The sequence below is a fragment of the Sinocyclocheilus grahami genome, unplaced genomic scaffold (assembly GCF_001515645.1).
Source record: "Sinocyclocheilus grahami isolate Dianchi unplaced genomic scaffold, SAMN03320097.WGS_v1.1 scaffold163.1, whole genome shotgun sequence".
Classification (NCBI taxonomy): domain Eukaryota; kingdom Metazoa; phylum Chordata; class Actinopteri; order Cypriniformes; family Cyprinidae; genus Sinocyclocheilus; species Sinocyclocheilus grahami.
Window position 1 is genome coordinate 524,783 of NW_015505342.1, and position 16,695 is coordinate 541,477.

At 35.0% G+C, this 16,695-nt stretch overlaps 4 protein-coding genes across 6 annotated transcripts in view; 2 read left to right on the forward strand and 2 right to left on the reverse strand.

Moving 5' to 3' along the window:
- LOC107593084 (guanine nucleotide-binding protein G(o) subunit alpha-like) overlaps positions 1–8,102 on the forward strand; it is a 31,171-nt gene extending 23,069 nt beyond the window's left edge. The window contains exons 7-10 of the mRNA XM_016282667.1: positions 1,001–1,072; positions 4,195–4,282; positions 7,621–7,812; positions 8,077–8,102. Of these exons, the coding sequence (XP_016138153.1) occupies positions 1,001–1,072; positions 4,195–4,282; positions 7,621–7,812; positions 8,077–8,102 (378 nt within the window). The remainder of the gene's footprint in view (positions 1–1,000; positions 1,073–4,194; positions 4,283–7,620; positions 7,813–8,076) is intronic.
- On the reverse strand, positions 7,832–10,200 carry npb (neuropeptide B). The gene is made up of 2 exons (XM_016282683.1): positions 9,884–10,200; positions 7,832–8,727 (listed from the first exon to the last, which is right to left on the reverse strand). The coding sequence occupies exons 1-2, from the start codon at positions 10,151–10,153 to the stop codon at positions 8,599–8,601; spliced, it is 399 nt and encodes a 132-aa protein (XP_016138169.1). The 5' UTR covers positions 10,154–10,200; the 3' UTR covers positions 7,832–8,598.
- Positions 10,201–11,270: 1,070 nt separating this feature from the next.
- Positions 11,271–13,788, reverse strand: LOC107593085 (N-sulphoglucosamine sulphohydrolase-like). Its single transcript, XM_016282668.1, has 3 exons — positions 13,698–13,788; positions 13,178–13,381; positions 11,271–11,964 (listed from the first exon to the last, which is right to left on the reverse strand). The coding sequence occupies exons 1-3, from the start codon at positions 13,786–13,788 to the stop codon at positions 11,405–11,407; spliced, it is 855 nt and encodes a 284-aa protein (XP_016138154.1). The 3' UTR covers positions 11,271–11,404.
- slc26a11 (solute carrier family 26 member 11) overlaps positions 13,586–16,695 on the forward strand; it is a 10,357-nt gene continuing 7,247 nt past the window's right edge. Inside the window, exons 1-3 of one of the 3 annotated variants that reach the window (XM_016282619.1) lie at positions 13,586–14,107; positions 15,038–15,467; positions 15,543–15,735. In XM_016282619.1, coding sequence (XP_016138105.1) covers positions 15,285–15,467; positions 15,543–15,735 — 376 coding nt within the window. In that variant the 5' untranslated portion in view covers positions 13,586–14,107; positions 15,038–15,284. The remainder of the gene's footprint in view (positions 14,108–15,037; positions 15,468–15,542; positions 15,736–16,695) is intronic. The other 2 variants (XM_016282617.1, XM_016282618.1) reach the window with 2 other exon arrangements.

Consider the following 16,695-nt stretch of genomic DNA (forward strand, 5'->3'; position numbering starts at 1 on the left):
AAAAAAAATATTGGAGAGCTGCTGGGAATATGAGCAGACATATATGAATAGTTTTGGCTGGACAGTAGGCAAGCAGGCTCAACAAATATGTATCAGTAATATCGATATTAGCCCACGGTGGCTCTGCCAGTATATCCACCTTGGTTTTTTTCTATGCCAACAGTTGATTTGCAGATATCTAATTTAATAAACAAAAACAAGAAATATGTTCCCAAAGAGACAATAGTGCAGCAGCATTTAGATAGTCATTACTTTCAATTTTTTTTTAAATTTATACAGATGGTTCTAAAGACCCAGAAACTGGGCGTACAATTGCTGCCATGTATATTCCTCACTTTAAATATAAATCTGCAAAAAGAACTTCTAATAATATATCAGTATATGCAGCAGAGATGATCGCTATTCAGATAGCTTTACAGTGGGTGGAAGAAATCCAATCAACAACAGTGGTAATCTGTTCAGATTCATATTCTGCACTCACAAGTATATTGAGGGGAAAATCAGAATCTAGACAAGATATTTGATTAGAAGTACTGCAAAGTTTGTACTGAATACAGCAACTGAGAATTCTAGCAGAATTTGTATGGGTGCCTGCTCATGTTGGAGTGGAAGGAAATGAGGAGGTAGACAAGATAGTGAAACAGGCTCTTAAGCACACAAATATTGACATACATATACCCTTGAGTAAATCTGAAATAATTAAAAGATGTTTTGTTTTTGTAAAATGTAGTAACATAAAAATACGTATTAATGCTCAAAAGAATGTTTTTTAATATTTTACAGTATTTAATGTCTTAATGTAATTTTCTAAAATTAAAATGTATTAACACAAAACTTTTTTTTTTACTTAATGTTAATCTAAGTGTTAATACAACAAACAGATTATTCACATGCACTGACCTCAGCTTTTCAGACTCCTCTCCCTTACGTGACAGAGGAGAGCATCATGGGATCTCATGGGAATGACAGCTCTTGTTTTTAATTTTGTGCTCTTGTTTAGAATCGACTGCAGGAGAGCCTCAAGCTGTTCTCGTCAATCTGCAATAACATCTTCTTCAGAAGTACTTCTATGGTAAGAAACAGTTCAATTAACCGAGAGAGCTCATCCAATCTCATCGTCCCTTTAGCTCAAGAGGAGGTCAGTGTCGTCGATCAAGAGACGACGCGAAACGCCCAACATATGTGACCAAAAAAAGGTCATTTGAGCACACATGCACAAGTTTTGTTTTTAAGTGTGCCTTGCAAAATATTTTCATTTTAGTTTATTTTATTTATCAAGTTTAAGTAAGTTTGCATTTACTGAAAACTATTAAAATATATATAGAGTGTAATAAAAATAAACAAGTAATCTTTTGTGATGATAATTTGCCTCTGAAATGACTTTCCATTTCTGCTGACATCATCAAGTCCTCTCATTTTTAGCCCCTCCCCTCCATCCTCTCATAGGCTAGTTTTCACTACAGTTTTGCTCTAAAATACACCATGTTACCAAAGTCGTTTTTACATTGACATTAACTTTACGTCACCGGTTTGACCAGTATCAGTGAGTTCTTCTCAAGTTCTGGACCTCCATCTCGTTATAAACTCAGTTTTACGACTCATGGTTTTGCAGTCACCTGATGAAAGAGTCTACACTCGTTTAGACGGCACTCTTTGTGGTTTCATTCATCGTAGCTTGCTTTGGTAACCTCGCCTCCAGACATACCATCTTCCATCGTAATTACAGCCCAAGTCATCAGTTAGCCCAGACTCTGTTATAATTGCCCATGTCGTTTGGTAATTAAACTAGCAGGCATAATTTAGGTTGTCCATGTGGGTGACGGTGGTCTGCTTGTTGTCTGTCTATTTATTGTACGCCCTCCGTAAACCTCTTTCCGTGTGATGAGGTGCGCTAATTGCCCTTGTTAAGATGCGTTTTATAGCCACGTTAGTCATACTGTGTTGATTTGAAACGCTGGGCAAAATCATCACTGGACTAAGTTGTTAATTAAGCCATTATACTGAGCCGAACTCGCCGTTTTTTTTCTCTCTTTCTGTCATCTTTTGTGGACATTGTGGTATAAAAGGAAGAGTGCATCCATAAATGAACATTTGCTGAAAATGTACTCACCCTCAAGCCATCCAAGATGTAGCTGAGTTTGTTTCTTCATCAGATTTGGAAAAATTTAGCATCACATCACTTGCTCACCAATTGATCCTCTGCAGTGAATGGGTGCCGTCGGAGTGAGAGGCCAAACAGCAAATATGCAGCTTTTCACTTCACAAGACATTAACTGATGGACTGGGGTGAAAAATACGTATTAATGCTCAAAAGAATGTTTTTTAATATTTTACAGTATTTAATGTCTTAATGTAATTTTCTAAAATTAAAATGTATTAACACAAAACTTTTTTTTTTTACTTAATGTTAATCTAAGTGTTAATACAACAAACAGATTATTCACATGCACTGACCTCAGCTTTTCAGACTCCTCTCCCTTACGTGACAGAGGAGAGCATCATGGGATCTCATGGGAATGACAGCTCTTGTTTTTAATTTTGTGCTCTTGTTTAGAATCGACTGCAGGAGAGCCTCAAGCTGTTCTCGTCAATCTGCAATAACATCTTCTTCAGAAGTACTTCTATGGTAAGAAACAGTTCAATTAACCGAGAGAGCTCATCCAATCTCATCGTCCCTTTAGCTCAAGAGGAGGTCAGTGTCGTCGATCAAGAGACGACGCGAAACGCCCAACATATGTGACCAAAAAAAGGTCATTTGAGCACACATGCACAAGTTTTGTTTTTAAGTGTGCCTTGCAAAATATTTTCATTTTAGTTTATTTTATTTATCAAGTTTAAGTAAGTTTGCATTTACTGAAAACTATTAAAATATATATAGAGTGTAATAAAAATAAACAAGTAATCTTTTGTGATGATAATTTGCCTCTGAAATGACTTTCCATTTCTGCTGACATCATCAAGTCCTCTCATTTTTAGCCCCTCCCCTCCATCCTCTCATAGGCTAGTTTTCACTACAGTTTTGCTCTAAAATACACCATGTTACCAAAGTCGTTTTTACATTGACATTAACTTTACGTCACCGGTTTGACCAGTATCAGTGAGTTCTTCTCAAGTTCTGGACCTCCATCTCGTTATAAACTCAGTTTTACGACTCATGGTTTTGCAGTCACCTGATGAAAGAGTCTACACTCGTTTAGACGGCACTCTTTGTGGTTTCATTCATCGTAGCTTGCTTTGGTAACCTCGCCTCCAGACATACCATCTTCCATCGTAATTACAGCCCAAGTCATCAGTTAGCCCAGACTCTGTTATAATTGCCCATGTCGTTTGGTAATTAAACTAGCAGGCATAATTTAGGTTGTCCATGTGGGTGACGGTGGTCTGCTTGTTGTCTGTCTATTTATTGTACGCCCTCCGTAAACCTCTTTCCGTGTGATGAGGTGCGCTAATTGCCCTTGTTAAGATGCGTTTTATAGCCACGTTAGTCATACTGTGTTGATTTGAAACGCTGGGCAAAATCATCACTGGACTAAGTTGTTAATTAAGCCATTATACTGAGCCGAACTCGCCGTTTTTTTTCTCTCTTTCTGTCATCTTTTGTGGACATTGTGGTATAAAAGGAAGAGTGCATCCATAAATGAACATTTGCTGAAAATGTACTCACCCTCAAGCCATCCAAGATGTAGCTGAGTTTGTTTCTTCATCAGATTTGGAAAAATTTAGCATCACATCACTTGCTCACCAATTGATCCTCTGCAGTGAATGGGTGCCGTCGGAGTGAGAGTCCAAACAGCAAATATGCAGCTTTTCACTTCACAAGACATTAACTGATGGACTGGTGTGGTGTGGATTATTGTGATGTTTGGACTCTCATTCTGACGGCACCCATCCACTGCATTGGTGAGCAAGTGATGTGATGCTAAATTTCTCCAACTCTATTCTGATATAGAAACAAACTCATCTACATCTTCAGTAAATTTACATTTTTGGTCAAACTATTCCTTTTATAATCTCTTTTTGTCAAGTTGGTCATTGTAACCACACACACAACTTACTTCTTGGAGACTTTCTATAGCTTTTGTAATTGACTAATCAATTCTAGTCCTAAATGGCTGATTTTACAGAGCAATTGATTGATGGGTTTTGCCCGTCTCAATCCAGCGTGGCGTGTAAGTCTCTCTTCTTGTTTTGCAGATATTATTCATGAACAAGATTGATCTTTTCCAAGAGAAGATTCTCCACTCCGGGCGTCATCTGCGGCATTACCTTCCCCAGTTCAGAGGTGAGAGACGGATCTATGATTACACATGAATCGTGTTTACTTTCTCTGAAAGAAAGTGTATTATTTACTTCAGCTGCTCGCAAAGTTATATTTGTTCGTTCATGTCCTTTATTAAAGCTCAGGATTGGCAAGCATTTCTATCTTCTACTTCTCCCAAATGCATTCTTTCTTTTATTGGTTTGTTCTCTTATTTAGTTTGTTTCATTCATTTGATAGTTCACTTTCTTTTGTTTGCTTGTTTCTTTTTGTTCTTTCGTTCGTTTGACTTCCATTCATTTTTAGCATTTGTGTGGTTCATTCATCTACTTTTATTTGTTCTTTTCCTTTTTTCTTTCATTCAATTGTTTGTTCTTGATTTCATTTTTGTTTGTTTCGTTCATTCCTTTGTTCTTGTTTTGCTCATTCATTTCTTCTCTTTTGTTCCTTGTCCTTCGTTAGTTCATCTTATTTTCCCAGTTTATTCTTTCATTGTTTGTTTGTTCATTCTATTTAAGTTGTCTTTTTCTTTTCTTAGTTCATTCTTTTGTTTGTTCTTGTTTATTAATTCTTTCTCTTTTGGTAATTTGTTTTTGTTCATTCTCTTTTGTTGTTCATTCTCTCGCTGTGTTCTTTTGTTTGTTTCATTCTCTTTTTGTTCCCAGTTCATTTGTTTATTCTTTTTCAGTTGTGTTTTTCTTTTAATCATTTATTTATTTTTGTTCTTTTTTATTTGTTTGTTTGTTCTTTCTTTTTCATTCATTTGTTTTTTTTTGTTCTTGTTTTTTTCATTCATTAGTTTATTCTTTCTCTTTTTTATTTGTTCTTTCGTTCACTCAGTCCTTGAATTTTTCTTTTCTATTTTATTTGTTCATTTTCTTTTTTCCAGTTTATTCTTTCTTGTTTGTTCATTATTTTTTAATTGTTTTGTTTTTCTTCTAGTCACTTTAGGGCTGGACGATATGGCCAAAATTGATATCACGATATATTTCTTCATTTCGGTCGATACGATATAATTCCGATATCGATATGAACACTATTTATCTGAAATAGAAATCTTTTGTAACATTATAAATGCCTTTATCATCACTTTTGATCAATTTTAAGCATCCTTGCTAAATAAAAGTATTAATTTCTATAATTTCTTTCCCAAAAAATTAATAAAAATGATACTGAATGGAATAGTGTATAATGTTACAAAAGCTTTTTATTTCAGATAAATGCTGATCTTTGGATCTTTCTATTCAAAAAATCCTGAAAAAAAAATTACTCAACGGTTTTAAATATTGATAATCAGCATATCAGCATATTAGAATGATTTCTGAAGGATCATGTGACACTGAAGACTGGAGTAATGATGCTGAAAATTTAGCTATGTATGATCACAGGAATAAATGACATTTTAAAATCTATTAAAATAGAAAGTTTAAATTTTAAATAGTAAAAATATTTCAACATTTGACTTTTTGCTGTACTTTGGATCAAATAAATGCAGCCTTGGTGAGCTGAAGAGAATTCTTTAAAATATATATATATATATATAACAACAACAATGTTGCTGGAGACCAAGGTTATTATAGTTTTAGATTTTTAAATTAGTTTTATTTTAATATCGTTTTCAAATTTGCAATAAAATTTAGTTTCGTTTTTATTAGTTTCATTAATAATTTTGTTAGTTTTAGTTTAGTTTTTATTTTGTGAACACATTTCTATTTAGTTTTTATATAGTTTAGTTTCAGTTTTAGTTTTAGTAATTAAAGTTGATTAGATTTAACAGATCACTTCCAGAGCACAGGCCAAAGAAAGACTTAGACTAATTTAACCTTACTTGTTTATTTTCCTTCTGTTAGTTCTTTCTTTTTTGTTTGTTTGTATCTTTGTCATTTATTTGTCCATTTTCCTTGATTTTGTTCTTTCATTTGTTTTGTTTTTTGCTTTTTTCATTCCCTTTTGTCTTCTCTCTTGCTTGTTTTATTCATTTATATGCTATTTCTTTATTTTAGTTGTTTGTATTCTTATGTTTGTTCACTTTCATTTGTTTGCTTACTTTCTTTGCTTCTTTCTTTCTTTCATCCTTTTGTCTTTTCTTTCGTCCTGTAGCACTGTCCTTCCATTAAGACTGAATCCACCATGTCGGCTTGGGTTTGTAGTTTGGCCGTTTAATCAGCTGGAATGGATCCTGTAGTTTTTGCCACAGGGAGAAAAGGTCAAGATGGATGAGGCTGGAAATTTCTTGCATGACATTGTCTTCGCTCTCCCCTCCTCCCGCTGCCTCCCTGACACTTGTATATGACAAAGTTAATCCCACTTCATAGAAGATTACAATAAAACCTTTTCACAACTACATTTCACCTGTTAATTCAGATAGACCCAGAAGTACTGTACATGCATCATGCAAATGTAAATTGAAGATTTAGAGATTAATCCCATTCATCAATCTTGCAGTTTGGAGCAGATCTCGTCAGATATTCATAGACTCTCACTTCATTTGTTTGGTTAGCTTTTTTTTTTTATGGAGAAAACGTCAATTACTTTCACTTCGCCTTTCTTCTCTCTGATACAGGGTTTCCTTTTAATGCATAATTCATCATTGAGAAATTCATATGTTTTTGTGGCAGTCTCCTGTTTTGTTTTTCAAACCAGTTGTTATTGAACTGGATTCATGTTGATATACGTTTTGAAACTGATTTATAGCTTATATATTCCTTGGAGAAATTACTTTTGCACCCATGCAAAGGAAAATATTTATATTTCACCTTCTCTGAAGTATATATATATATAATGCATACTATCTGCAAGATAGTACAACCTATAATTTTTTATTTTTTTGTAATTATAACAATTGTATTTTTAATACATATGCATATTTTACATAAATATTTTATATATCCAAACGGTAATATATTAATATATAATAAATATAAATTATTACTTTTATTCAGCATGAACACATAAAATTGATCGAAAGTGACAGTAAAGGCATTTATAATGTTACAAAATATTTCTACTTCAAATAAATGCTGTTGAACTTAGTGTAAAAATGTATCACAGTTTTCAGAAAATATTAAGCAGCAAAAACTGTTTTCAACATTGATAATAATAAATGTTTCTGGAGCAGCAAATCAGCATATTAGAAGTATTTCTGAAGGATCATGTGACACTGAAGACTGGAGAAATAATGCTGAAAATTCAGCTTTGCATCAGAGGAATAAATTACATGTTACAATATATTCAAATAGAAAACCATTCATTTAAATTGTAATAATATTTACATGTTTTTACTATATTTTCGATCAAATAAATGCATTTGGTGAGCACAAGACACTTTTTTCACAAACATCTCCCTGTGATTTTGTTCACAGGAGCTGACTGTGACGTAGATGCTGCCGCCCGGTTCATCGCCGCAATGTTTGTGTCTCTCAACACGACACCCAGCAAACTCATCTACCACCACTTCACCACAGCGACCGACACCTCCAATGTACAGGTAGTTTTCCAGGTCGTCATGGACACCATCCTCAAGGAGAAAACATTTAATACATCTGAAAGTCTAGGTACAGGAGACTGGTTGGACGCAGAGGAGAACAGATTGAACAGAAAATACCACCATTTTGTATTTTTCCATTTATATATTTAAAGCCGCTAACTTCACATTGTGTGATCCAGAGTTGCTCTCTCCGAGATCTGTTTTCCTGCAAAATATAGCTGAAACTAAGTGTGTTCACACTGGAAGTGATTTGAATTCGGTTTGACTTCACTTATAGCATTTCCAATACACTAAACTAATATCAATCTCTTTAGTGTATATTTTAATGTAGGCCTATTGGTGCCCAATTTCACTTGAGTTTGTGTGTATCACAAAACCATTTCAAACTTATTTCCGGTTATTTTTGAGCGGTACAACAGCTAGTTATGCTGCTTGACATTGCAAACTTGCATATCTTATCATATTATTTTAATGCAGTATCGTAATTATAAACATATGGGGTTGTATCGCATACCGTTTTTACCGTTTACAGCACTTTTTTTCATTCTTCCCGGGCCGTTCCTGGTATTTACCTATAGCGACTAATGAATGGGAAGTCTCGCACATTCACAGACCTCAATAAGTTGCATGGATTTACAATATCAATGAGAATGAAAATGATTATTATTGATACAGAACTAAACTTTGCAGGAAAGCATATCTTTAGGAGCAGCGCTGAACATCCCTGGTGTAAATCAAGTAAACATTCAATGTCAACAGCGCGCCTCGCCTCCCTGCCTTGGCTGTAAATACTCCTGAAATGGAAGAGATGTTCGGGTCGGGAGGGAGAGAGAGAGAGAGAGACGGGTTCCGCTCAGGAGCCGAAGCAGTCCAGCGAATCGAGCGAGAGAAACACGTCTGCTTTGCACCGAAATGTGCTCGAACCGTCTTCAACCAGCTCGCAGCTCTGTAGGTTTGGAGAAACGTCCTTTACGCAGATGGCCTGAGGGGGAAACGGCACGGTAAAGGTTAATGGAAGTTATGATTCTGATTGATTTCTGAATTGACGTTTACGTCGTTCATAAATGTTTTTTTTTCTTTTCAAAAGAAAACAAAATCAGAAATAAAGAATATCATAATGTCTACATGTAATCTGACTCGAATACAGTTTTAATGTAAAATTCTTCAATATAATGAGCTTTTTCTGTGCTTGAATTGGCCCTATTTTTCTTTTGATATATATATATATATATATATATATGCCAATTTTTGTCCCTGCTAAATAGTTATCGTTTCATGATTTCAAAGGATGTAGACAGCAACTAAATTATACAGTTATATGGGTTTTAATGTTTTAACAACCTTTTCATCTGTAAGAGAATTTTAGAATCCTGGAAACCTTTTTGTTTTTTTATGCTTTTATAGGGTTATTAATGTGTATTCATGTGCATTCAAACATATATAGACCATTTGAATATACATTCATGTAATTAATATTTTCATAAATGTTCTGCATATATATATATATTGATATTTGAGTACACATCAAGTATGATTTGTATTGCATTGTAAACTGATCACGTTAGTAATAAGTTATGTAAAAAGTTTAGCAAATATAAAGAAAAATCATGAAACTTTGATTTTATAAGTTCACACACACACATATATGTATTTGAATGCTGAGTAAATTAAGCATTATATAATGTTTATTAATAAAAATAAAATTTCGTTATAAAATATTTTTAATTTTATTTAAATAATTTTTAGAAACTTTTAATAAAATAATGTGTATACAATTTTTTCTTTTTTATATATATATATATATATATATATATATGTGTGAAGTGTTCAGATGCAAAAGCCTTTAAGTACGTCTGACGGTTTTCTTTAAAATTAGCATTTCTTTCTGGCTACTATGTATAGGTTTCCATGTAAGTACTGGTACTTCTGAATGGGTTGAGGATGGGATTTTAGCGCATTTAAAGTGAAAGTACTTGATGAACATATACTATGTGTGGAGAACATTCACTCAGTATCATTATCTCATTTTTGACCAAGATGGCTTTTAGAGGCTTTTGCACTGGAACTCTTCATATATATATATATATATATATATGTGTGTGTGTGTGTGTGTTTTCATCAAATAAAATAGAATTTACCATGTTTTTAAGGACTGGAGTTTGTCTGCTGCTGAAGTCGGGCATCACGCTGTTGGAGACGCCGGGGGTCTCGCTGCTGTCCTGCTCTGATTCTGTCTCAGATCGGCGCATATACGGCGACCTCCGGATCCCGGACAGCAAACCCGAGGCTCTCCCGACGGAATAGTAGCTCGGCCCGGTGGACTGCTTGTACCAGGCGTCTGTAGGATGGCTCGAGATGAGGATGGAAACAGCCACGAACACCAGCACGGATCTGACGGACCTCTCCATTGCGCACTTCACCTAAACGCGTGTGTTGTGATCTGTGATGCCTCGTAGCTTTTGGATTGATGTTGTCCAAATCTGGAGTTTATATAGACCCCTTGGAGTCGTGATCTCGTTCGTCATTCCCCACTAGATGATTCATATTTCCGGCCAATAGGATTAATTTGCGCGTCTTTGCCCGTTTGGAGACGGCTGGGGAGCCTTTAACGTCAGGTAGATGTGATTTGTGATGGGTTAATATTGTTTCTCTGTCACCGAACCTGTCTATATTGATCAATAAACGTCTTTCTGGCGTCACAGCGCAAATTAGAAAAGAGAAAATCCCGTGCGTAAAGACGCACATACGCATGAACCAGAGAATAACAGGATCCAATATTTTTTAAATAATTGCTATAGAATAGAAGAAAAGGAAATCTAAGTGCGTAGTACCTGAAAATGAAGTCTCATTAATAAGTGATTTAAAATGTTGACTTCTCTATAATTACACCTTTGGGTAAACATGACGCGGTTTAACCACGTTGACAGATTTCTAAATAATTTAAATGAGAGAGCAATTTCAATATAGTATTTCAGACAGCTTTAAAAAACTTGAGTTAATCAGAAAAACAATCAAATGCAAAAATATTATTTTGAAATCTAGTTCCTTAGGTATCTGAGTTGACATTTAAGAAGCCAAATAGTAATGTATATAATTATTATTAAATATTATAAAAAAATGTAGGATAACAATGTTGTATTATATTGTTATTATTATTAATACAAAAATACAAAAAAAATAATTTTGAGTTCCCTAGATATCTGATGACAAGAAGCCAAAATGTGTATAATAATAATAACATATTATTATTATTATCATTAAAATATTCTTATATGATGACATGACAACATTATTAATAATACAAATAATTAAATACACAAATGAAATTTTGAAATGTTGTTCCTGAGAACAACAGGTATCTGAGATGACGTATATAAAAGTGTATTAAATTAATGATTAAGTAAATAAATATCTATGACAAATAAAACTAGTAATGAAAACACACCAGTGCCAAATCAAAAATGATCAAATATTTTCAAATATAAAGAAAATAGATTTAAAAGAGAGATGCGATAATGTTAACTTTTAGTTGTTAAAAACATTTTCAATATAAAAACTACAAATACAATCTTACAGATCTCATATTAAACCATTTAAACAGTGAACCTGAAGCATGAAAAGATTAAAGTTTATACAGTTTCCTCTTAAGTTTTAGGCACTCATAGTCCATAGTACAGTAGTCTGCACTGCGGTTCAGGCTTGGTCTCGAGGACCGCATCCGGCTCGCACACCCACGGATCCTCCGTTTGCCACTGCCACTTCAGCAGCTGATCCCTCAGGCTCTCCAAAACCGGGGCGTAGGCCCGATCACCAGCTAGGTTCCGCCTTTCCGTCAGATCTGACTGGATGTCAAACAGCTCCCACCTCTCCCGGTAGTAATACTCGTTTAGAGTCTTGAACCAGCCTGTGGGCTGGCCTGAATGAGTCCGGTTTAACAGATCCTGGAAGGTAGGGGACACATAGAAGTCCTGGTCTATAGGGAAGGGCATGCGGTAGTGCATGTTGTGCAGGAGCCGGTAGCGGCCCTGGTGGATGGTGCGCATTGGGTAAAACATAGTGACCTCATGGAGACTCTGGCTGGCGTAGACGGTGACCCAGGACGGTTCTGAGATTAGGGCCGGGAGAAGAGACCGACCCGTCAACTCAATCGGACAGCCCCCTGAGAGACTGTACGACGGATATGGCAAAGAAAACCAGTCCAGTATGGTGGGAGTGATGTCTGGGGAAAAAAGTGAGAGATGCTGTTTTACAGTGTCATACAATTAACTCACAAGTGGTAAAAATAGAAAATGTCATTACACTGGCAATAATCTGTGTGTGAATATAAAGATATGACCTTAAACATAGAATCAAGCGTGAAACGGTGCAATAGTGAGGGACGCAATTTTTTATATTGTATGAACAACTTGTGATTCGTACAAATAGAAAGAAAATGTTGTTACATTGGTAATAATCTGTCGGTAAACAGAAAGAAATGATCTTAAACAGAATCAAGTGCAAAAATGTGCACTAATAAGGGATGCCATTTTTTTTTATGTAGTACGAACATCTTGCGTTTCGTACAAATAGAAAAAAAATTGCCATACGCATATGCTGCATTGGTAACAATTTGTTGTACGGTAGAAATATATCTGTACTATTATCTAGACTTAAAAACGAGTGCAAAAAGGTATAATAGTGAGATGTAATTTTTCGTTCGCATAAATTAGTTTGGAAACGATGTCATTCAGTAGAAAGATAGCTGTACGATTATCTGGACTCAAAGACAAAAACAAGAGCAAAAAGTTGTAATAGTGAGAGCTATTTCCCCAAATCTGTACGAAAAACACGCTATTAGTAGAAAAGGAAATTGTCGTACACATACACTACGTTGAAAACAATCTGTCATTGGGTAGAAAGATATAGTATACCATAAGTTATAGTATACCATCTAAACTCAAAAACAGAAGCAAGCACAAAAAGGTGCAGCAATAATATGGCGCATTTCATTATCATACAAAAAGAAATTATTGTACATTATTATAGTTTTTTTTTTATTGACCTAAATTTGTAGCTTAGGAGAGAGTTGTTGACTCATTTTGTCTAAAATACATAAATGAGCTTCAAAAGCAGCAGGAGTGAAATTTTGTGTTTCAGAGGGATACAAATAACTGGCTATTTGTAAAAAATATTTATAAATTCCGATACAAATAATTATTATACAGATGTATTCTTAAACAAATCTACCATTCAGTAACAGTATTGCTCTGGCCTCAGTCACAGAAACAAGTGCATCAGGGTGCAGTGTTTTCTTAAACATAGGTGTACAGCGCCATCTAGTGGTTAAAAGCATTTACAGTACAACTCAAGCCCATGAGAGACTTTGTGCTGTGCACATTTGTTTATTTACACATTCCTGATGTCAAGTAATCAAGCTGTTGATTGGCTCTTACCCAGCAGACTGACGTAAGCCTGGCTAACCTGTCCCCAACGCTGCCGGTGTTCAGGTGAGGAGACCAGCATGGGTTCCTTCACACCTGAGCCATACAGGTTAGTGCGACCGTTGGGAAATGGAATTCCGTTATCCGAGCTGTAGATCACCAGAGTGTCATTTTCAAATCCCGCATCCCGTAGTTCTTGAAGAACCAGGCCGACACCTTCGAAATCAAACAGAACATTTGTGAAGATCTATGCATGCAATTTTTTAATATTACTGTGAATGTTACATAACAACAACCTAAATACAACATAATAACAATAGAAACATCAAAACAACCTAAATACAACACAACAAACATCAAAACAACCTAAATACAACATAACACAAACATAACAACAACCTAAATACAACATAACAATAAAAGCATCAAAACAACCTAAATACAACATAACAACAACACAGACGTAACAGTATAAATGAATTATTCTGTCAAATCAGTATTTATAAAAACACATGATTGTTTTACTACACACCAATAATGAGAAGCACATTTCTTCTTCTGCACTCTCCTACATCACAACAAACCAGAAGACCCAACAAAGTCCACGCGAACAGAAACGACATTTTAGTGTCATTTGCCTCCAAAAATGTTACTAAGGCAAATGGAAAAGTCTTTACTTTGTTTACACTCAGCGAGACAAACTTCCGCCATGTGAATCCATCACATGACCGCGATCAGCTGACGCGAAGCCTCAGCCAATCGCGTCGCGCGGCGCTGCTGACGCCACAAAAGGGCTGCTGCTGTTCAAACCGCGCTACACGTCAGAGTCGCACTGATTGCTCAAATGTTTCATTGTATCTTTATGTTTGGTGTAAATATTGAGAATACTGCAGCGGAATGTTTGAACTCCGATGAAACACGAGGCTCAAAGGCTTCTCTGAGGTTTGATCTTTAACTTGAATTCACATTGTGCCTATTATCATTGATCTCAACTTTCAGTTTGGTTTGTAAATACAGTTATCTAACATATATTATTATTATTATTATTTAGATTAGATTTACATTGCACTGTGTACTCAGGTCATGAGACCCTTTCAAAACTTTGACCTAATCAGATATAAGGGTATTTTAGGCATTTTGCGTTTTGTATCTCGTTATTGTAATACAAAATAATAATAATAATAATAATAATAATAATAAACAAACAAATAAAATGTAGTGTTTTTATTGGAAAATATTTATATATTAGGTTAGTCATTTTAAGGGTGTTTTTTTCTTTGCATTTTACACTGTATCTTGTTACTGTATTGTAAAAATAAAATAAAACAAATATGTTGATTTATTATTTATACGTTTAATGAATTTATACTAGAATTAGTCATTTTAGTCATTTGTAAGGGGGTTTTAAGATCAATACAAGTTTTTTTTTAGCATTTCTCATTTCTGTAATGCATAAATAAATAAAATGTTGTTTTAATTTTAATATATTTATACGTGACATTAGATATTTTTGTGCTGCTGTTTAAATTCATACTAATTTAAATTTAAAAAATGTTTATGAACAGAATATTTCTTACTACTTTATTAACTTAATGAGAATGTAACTGGATGCATGGTTTATTAAAATAATGTCCCAGTGGTAATGCATTGTTTATACCAAAATCAGGCTTAATTTCCTTTAGGCAAAATATCATGTATTATTTTGGTGTATTTCAGGGTGTGGCCTGGGTGGTTCAGGGTGAACAAGTGATTTGAGTGTTTGAATCAGCAGTGTTTGAATCTCATGATCATGTGTTTTATAGCTTGCAGTCATGCTGTCTTGTAGTTTTAGGTTTATAGTTTTTCTAACTAGTGGTGTTGAATTCTCCACAGATATACTTTCAACAACAACAACAACAACAAAACTTATGGAGAAGCAAGAAGCAGCTTTTTGGATCTTAAGGTTTTAACTAGCATACGGCCAAGAAGAGCTTGTCAGCTCCACCCTTCCCATTATCTTGTTTGTCCACACCATCTGAGTGGCGTTCGACATCCTGGATGAAGCACTACAGCTCTTTTCACGATCCTTAACTGATGGTGTTTTGGTGGACCTGAAGGTCAGCAGATCTGGGATCTTCTGATGGAGCGGGTGACAGGTATCCGCTGCTGTGCCGCCCTGCGCTCTTGTTTTCCCATACTCACCTGGCTCCCGGGGTATAACCTGACCTGGCTGAAGATGGACCTGATCGCCGGTCTGACGGTGGGGTTGACGGCGGTTCCTCAGGCTCTGGCCTACGCGGAAGTGGCTGGTTTACCTGTGCAGGTAAGAACATTCACGTTCTTCCACAGTCTGAGACTGAGGGAGGTTTTCTTGACACACTGTTTATTTGTTTTCCAGTATGGCCTGTATTCTGCGTTCATGGGTGGTTTCATCTACTGTATATTTGGCACATCTAAAGACATCACGCTGGGCCCAACGGCCATCATGTCGCTGCTGTGTTCGGCGTATATCGGTGGAGATCCTGTGTTTGCAGTGGTGCTCACACTACTGTGTGGCATCATCCAGGCGGGAATGGCACTACTGAGGCTGGGTAAGATGGGAAATAGGGTTAATGTTAACATTAAGGTTAATTTTTTTATGAATTTTTGTTTTAAATAGCTTTTATTTTTGTTTCAGTTTTAGTCAATTTAAAGTAGTTGTAATTAACCATATCAACACTTCCGAAGTTTACATAAAGTATGACTGAAGTGATGCAGCCAAGAAGACAAAGCTGACTCAGCTGCCTGTAAATCAGTACCGTCTTGAAAACAGGAAGTTTGTGGGTTTTTTCTCTCGCTTAAGTAACAGATTCTATTACTTCCTGTTTAACTTGCTGCTTGCGCCTGTGAAGCCGCACACCAAAATGTAGCAACAGGACAGGTTTTAAAAATGTGACAACTGAGGTTGTTAAAGTGACTGAGTGATTAAATTAATTCAATACGTGTGTCTTTCTTCTGTGTGAAAGAATCATAAATATCAGTTTGATTATGGCCTCGAAGGTTGTAGTTGGAAGCTGTTCACCCTTGAGTGCGCAGTGGAAATGCGGCTAATAATTTTTGACTGGCATATAACTAAACAAATCAAACAAACGTAAATGGGTAAAGGCGGGGTTCATGGGCTGCAGCCCAGTCAAGCCTAATGGTAAATCCGGCCATGGTTATAAATAATATAAAAAATATATTAATAATAAAAATGGTAATAGTAATTATTGTTATTCTATTTTAAGCATGTTTAGTTATAATAATATATTAAGTTTTTTTTTTTTTTTTAACATATATAATATTATTAGTAGTAGTAGCAGTAATAGTAGCATGACATTTTAGAGCAACTTTTAAATGTGTTGTTAAAAAAAGTAATAAAATTAACCCAAAAAGCTCAATTTAAAATTTGCTAAACTGAATGTTTTCACAAATATTAATATATCAAATATTTTATATATATATATATATATATATATATATATATATATACTACCAGACAAGATTTCGAATGGTAAGATTTTTAATGTTTT

What these genes read in the sequence shown, in the direction of transcription:
- npb (XM_016282683.1), bottom strand. Translation starts at nt 10,153, where the DNA reads ATGGAGAGGTCCGTCAGATCCGTGCTGGTGTTCGTGGCTGTTTCCATC. An exon ending in CTCCAGTCCTTAAAAACATG is followed by an intron (nt 8,728 to 9,883) that starts GTAAATTCTATT and finishes TTTCCCCCTCAG; the next exon opens with GCCATCTGCGTAAAGGACGT.
- LOC107593085 (XM_016282668.1), bottom strand. Translation starts at nt 13,788, where the DNA reads ATGTCGTTTCTGTTCGCGTGGACTTTGTTGGGTCTTCTGGTTTGTTGT. An exon ending in AAATGTGCTTCTCATTATTG is followed by an intron (nt 13,382 to 13,697) that starts GTGTGTAGTAAA and finishes TTGATTTCGAAG; the next exon opens with GTGTCGGCCTGGTTCTTCAA. An exon ending in GGCTTACGTCAGTCTGCTGG is followed by an intron (nt 11,965 to 13,177) that starts GTAAGAGCCAAT and finishes TTTTTTCCCCAG; the next exon opens with ACATCACTCCCACCATACTG.